The sequence below is a fragment of the Microtus ochrogaster genome, chromosome 4 (genome assembly GCF_000317375.1).
Source record: "Microtus ochrogaster isolate Prairie Vole_2 chromosome 4, MicOch1.0, whole genome shotgun sequence".
NCBI classification, from domain to species: Eukaryota; Metazoa; Chordata; class Mammalia; order Rodentia; family Cricetidae; genus Microtus; species Microtus ochrogaster.
The window spans coordinates 13,682,558-13,688,001 of record NC_022011.1 but is presented as its reverse complement, the minus strand read 5'-3'; the positions used below and the strand labels follow the sequence as shown (position 1 = coordinate 13,688,001).

The 5,444-nt window shown below is 45.6% G+C and overlaps 1 protein-coding gene across 3 annotated transcripts in view; it reads left to right on the top strand.

The window, feature by feature from the left end:
* The window catches only part of Ccdc113 (coiled-coil domain containing 113), a 24,679-nt gene that overhangs the window by 17,850 nt on the left and 1,385 nt on the right, over positions 1–5,444 (top strand). For all 3 annotated transcript variants that reach the window (XM_013354093.1, XM_026789899.1, XM_005345563.1), the window contains one exon: positions 4,314–4,469. In XM_013354093.1, coding sequence (XP_013209547.1) covers positions 4,314–4,469 — 156 coding nt within the window. The remainder of the gene's footprint in view (positions 1–4,313; positions 4,470–5,444) is intronic.

Genomic DNA, 5,444 nt, shown 5'->3' with positions numbered 1-5,444 from the left:
TATATGTTCTCACATCACACTGGCCTTCTATATGTTCAATCTTCTGTAGCCCAGGGTGCCCTTGAACTCACAGAGATCCGTCTGCCTCTGTCTCCTGAGTGCTGGGATTAAAGGTGTGCACCACCACTGCCTGGCCTCTGTGACTAACTAGTGTGGCTAGCTCCACCCTCTGATCTTCAGGCAAGCTTTATTTGTTAAAACACAAACAAAAAACCTCACCACATATTTTATTGACTTAAATCTGTTTGCAAAGAGATTTTGAGGGTCTGGAGAGATGGCTCAGTGGTCTAGGTCAGTGACTGCTCTTCCAGAGGTCCTGAGTTCAATTCCCAGCACTCACAAGGTGACTCACAACTGTCTGTGATGGCATCAGGTGCCTCCTTCTCGTGTACATGCAGACAAAGCACCCATATGTATAAAATATGTATATAAACCTTCTTTTAAAAAAAAGATTGGGGGGCAGACAGAATCGTGCTATGTAGCCCAAGGAGGCTTCAAGCTCCTGATGCCCCACGTTCGCCTGTGAGTGTTGAGACTGGAAGGGCTGCATAGCCACACCCAGCTCTCCATTAAGTGTCTAACTATGATTTACTTTGGATAATTGAATCGCTGCTCTGAAACTGTGCATTTAGTCCACCATCTGGACTCCTCCAGGGACAGTTCATGTTGCCTGGTTTTCTTTCCTTTTTTTCCCTTCTGTGTGGGTCGAATTCTCCTGTTTCTTTGCCCATCTCATAGTTTTCAGAAAACTGTGCATTTTAGGTACAACAGCAGCTCCTGTCATGGTGCTGTTGTTGTCTAGTGCTTTGGCCGGACGAGTCAGTAGATCCTGCTTCCCCTATTGCTCTGTTGCCAGCGGGCACAGCCTTGCCGTGGCCAGTCTGACAAGCAGACTGCTTGGTTGCTGTTGGTCTTTCGTCTTCCTGCTAAAACCTCCTCTGCTGGTGTCCCACCCAGCTGCTAGCCCCTGTTAGCTACTGCCCAGTCTCTCTATTGCTTTCAGCAATACTGCGAGGTACTGTCTTACATGCTGATCCAATCTCATGGCAGGCCTCTTTCCAGCAAGGTATTGTCAGTTTTTGGGGCTTGCTCTAGACACAGGAAGGCTCTTCTTGGTGTGTTTGTCTAGTTCTGTTAGACATCTGCCTGGTCAACTGTTTTGTTTGTTGCCACTTGTATTATTGAATCTGGCTAGTTTTATATCTACTTGATGCAAAGCTGGAGTCATTTTGGAAGGGACCTCCATTGAGAAAATGTCTCTACCATATTGGCCTATGGGTATCACTAGGCGGTGGTGCATTTTCTTGATGTATTATTGATGCAGAAGTTTCCAACTCACCCTGGGCAGTGACACCCCTGGGCTGGTGGTCCTGGGTACTATAAGAAAGCAGGCTGGGAAGCTCAGTGGTCAAGAGAAAGCACTGCTCTTATAGAAGACCTGAGTTTGGTTCCTGGTATCCACATCCAGCTGCTCACAACTGCCTGTAACTTCAGCTGCAGAGAGTCAATGCTTCTGAGGATACTGTGTGCATATGCACATACCCATACCCATATAACAATAAAATCTAAAAAATACATGGAGGGAGGGAGAAGGAAAGGAAGAAAGATAGAAAGAAGGAAGGAAAAAGCAAGGAAAAAAGGAAGGAAGATTAGAAACAACCCAGTAAGTTGTTTCTTCTTAAATTCCTGCCCTGACTTTCTAGGATGACAGTTTAAAAACTAAAATGAATCAGGTGGTGGTGGTGCATGCCTTTAATCCCAGAACTTGAGAGGCAGAGGCAGGTAAATCTCTGAGTTAGAGGCCAGCCTGGTCTACAGAGTGAGTTCTAGGACAGGCACCAAGGCTACACAAAGAAACTCTGACTTGAAAAACCACAAAAAAAAGAAAGAAAAAGAAAAAAAGTAGAAGAAAGCTGGAAGCCGAAATAAACCCTTTCCTCCCCTCGTTGCTTTTGGTCATGATGTTTATTACAGCAACAGAAGCCAACTGAAGAGCTCCTCTAGCATGGCTAACCCAAAGATCTCCATTGTTTCCTACAAAGATCTCAGCCATGAAATAAAGTCAGTCCCTTAGGCCGCCGACCAGTAGATACATGGACATAGAAATGGGAACAGCAGACCGCCTTTCGTGTAGTGGTGTCCCTGATGTACACGTGGGGTGTTCTGGGGTCACTGTGGTCCTTGGTCTTCACAGCATGACCTCACAGCTGTAATACATTCTGATGCTTCGTTACCCCCCCCTCCTCTTCCAAGACACTTTCACTATGTAGCCTAGGCTATTCTTAAATGCTCAATCCTTCTGCCTCAGCCTGCTGAGTTTTGGGACTCCAGGTGAAACTCAGATATGATGAGAAAATCCTGAGTATTCTCATTACCCTTACGAGAAAGCAAGTGTGCTGTGCTTCTGGGTACAGCCTTCGGTGAGTCCACAACAGCCTGCCTGTGGGAATTGGGTTGGATTACCAATTTCTTCCTTTTTCTTTATTGTTTTTGTTTTGGTCCTTTGTTTTGTTTTGCAAGACAGGATTTATCTGTTTCACAGGGCTGACTGCCTTGGAACTCATTTTATAGGCCAGACCGGCTTCAAAGTCTCAGAGGTCCACCTGCTTCTGTTTCCCAAATGCTGCGATTAAAGGCATGCACCACCACCAACCATCTTAGATTATCACCTTCATAAAACATGTTAATAGTAATTTTTTTATTAGTTTTTGTCACAGTAAATCAAAACAGTGCTTCTAAAATAGGCAACTGGAAACCAATCCATTGAGCTTGTTAGAGTTCAGACTGACAAGATGGGTCTGGGGTTGCCCAGCTCTGTGTTTCCCACCAGTTCCCAGTGTCTGACACAGAAGGAGCCCAAAGGTGTTCAACTATGTTCATAGCAGTATTATTTGTAATAGCCAGAACCTGGAAACAACCTAGATGTCCTTCAATGGAAGAATGGATGAAGAAAGTGTGGAATATATACACATTAGAGTACTACGCTGCGGTAAAAAACAATGACTTCTCGAATTTTGCATGCAAATGGATGGAAATAGAAAACACTATACTGAGTGAGGTAACCCAGACCCAAAAAGATGAACATGGGATGTACTCACTCATAATTGGTTTCTAGCCATAAATAAGGGTCACAGAGTCTACAATTGGCGAACCTAAAGAAGCTAAGTAAGAAGAACCTTCATCTGGTGATGGATGGAGATAGAGACAGAGACCCACACTGGAGCACTGGACTGAGCTCTCAAGGTCCCAATGAGGAGCAGAAGGAGGGAGAACCTGAGCAAAGAAGTCGGGACCACGAGGGGTGCACCCACCCACTGAGACAGTGGATCTGATCTACTGGGAGCTCACCAAGGCCAGCTGGACTGTGACTGAAAAAGCATGGGATAAAACCGAACTCTCTGAACATGGCGAACAATGAGGGCTGATGAGAAGCCAAGGACAATGGCAAGGGGTTTTGATCATACTTAATTTGCTGGCTTTGTGGGCGCCTAGCCAGTTTGGATGTTCACCTTCCAAGATATGGACGGAGGGGGGAGGACCTAAGACTTACCACAGGGCAGGGCACCCTGACTGCTCTTTGGACTGGAGAGGGAGGGGGAGAGGAGTGCGGGGAGGGGGAGAAGGGTGGGAGGAGGGGGAGGGAAATGGGAGGCTGGGAGGAGGCGGAAACTTGTTTTTTTTTTCCTTTTCTCAATAAAAAAAAAACTGAAAAAAAAAGAAGGAGCCCAAAGGCTCCTCAGCAAGGAGGCGATCTATCACATGATAGCTTCTCAGTTGGATGTACCAAGGAGTAGCTCACCTCCCCCAGTTGTGAGGGTCATTATGTACTTCGTACTGGCCTCAAAATGTATGTTCCCAAGGATGAATTCAAATTCCAAATCCTCCCGGGTCTACCTCCCAAGTGCTAGGATTATATATGTACTTAATGCCACTGAACTGTGTGCTTAAAATGGCTAAAATAGAAAGTTTTATTATGTATATTTTACACTACGGGAAGATAGGAAATGAGTTGAGACTGGTGAAATCAAAGTGTTTAGAGCTATATATTCTCACGCATGAAACACCTTAAGAAATCTAAACAAGAGAAAGCATAGTCCTTAATAAAGGAGAGAAACGAAGTAGAGAAGGAAAAGAAAGGGATGAAAAGCACAGTCTCTGGTATTTCTGAACTGAATGAAAACATCCTGATCTGCTAAGAAAAACCCAGATTCTTGAGAGGGCCCCACGCTCTGTGACCATCACTATCAGTTTTGGAACTGTATTGAAATTGAAGCTCCCAGAACTTCATGGACTAATGGGGTCCTTCCCAACAGGACAGAGCCAAAGCCCATACCTTGAACATTAAATTACGAAAGCAGCTGGCAGAGTTCCGGGCTCCCCAGGTGATGGCGTACGTCAAGGAGAAGATCTTGAATGGGGACCTGGAGAAGACCATCAAGATGTGGGAGAGGAAGGTGGAGATCGCAGAGGTGAGTCTGTTGTCCCCAGGCAGGATTGAGTCACTGACCTGGCCTTGACGACAGGATCGCCAAGTATCTCAAACCACCAACATCTTCCTTCAGGATTTGTTTATCAGGCTGAGGTTATAGGGATGCTGGACGTGTTGTGTGTGTGTGCATGAGAAATCTCTGCAGTTGTTTCAGCTGTTCAGAGTGAATGGTGCATTCCTCCCCCAGCTAAGCTCCCACTTGTAATGGTTAAGAACAACGTCCTTTAGGGTCTGGGAGAGAGAGATTCTTGTTACCCAAGTGTGTTTAGTCACTTGCTTCTGCGATGAATTCTAGAATCTTGTGAATGCCTCCATTGTGTGGGTATTTAGTAACTGCTTCTTCTTACATGGAGAAGGAGTTTTTAAGCAAAGGAGAAGCCGCACACTTGGTGGCAGCCCCTTAGTCCCACACTTGGAGGCAGAGGCAGGCAGATCTGTGTTTGAGGCCAGGTCTCCGTAGTGAGTACATAGTTCTACAATGTACTCAAAACTACAGAGTGAGGTCCTGTTTTAGAGAGAGAGGAGAAGAAAAAAATGAGAAAATAATGGGTTTTTCATGGCTTTCAGATCACAAGTCCATGCATTTACATAGTTGCTATGGGCCTCTATGAGCTGGTGTGCGTGTGGATCTCATCGTGGTCTGCACATTCAGGGTAGAGATTAAAACCCGTGGGAGCTGCTGGGGAAACTGGGATCTTCCTACATCTAGACCCCAGTTCCATTTCCCTCGTGTGGTCATTGGTGACAGGGAGGACACGAGGGCCCTGACTCAGCTTACAGCATACCTGAAAGTGAGCAGAGACTCCAACAGGGGCCTGCACCATCTCGCTTTGGGCAAAAATACACTCTTTAAAACAATCTTTTGGTATTTTTTTTTTTTTTGCTGCTGCTGCTGCTTTTTTTTGTTTTTATTCTCTCCTCCCTCCCTCTCTCTCTCTCTCTCTCTCTCTCTCTC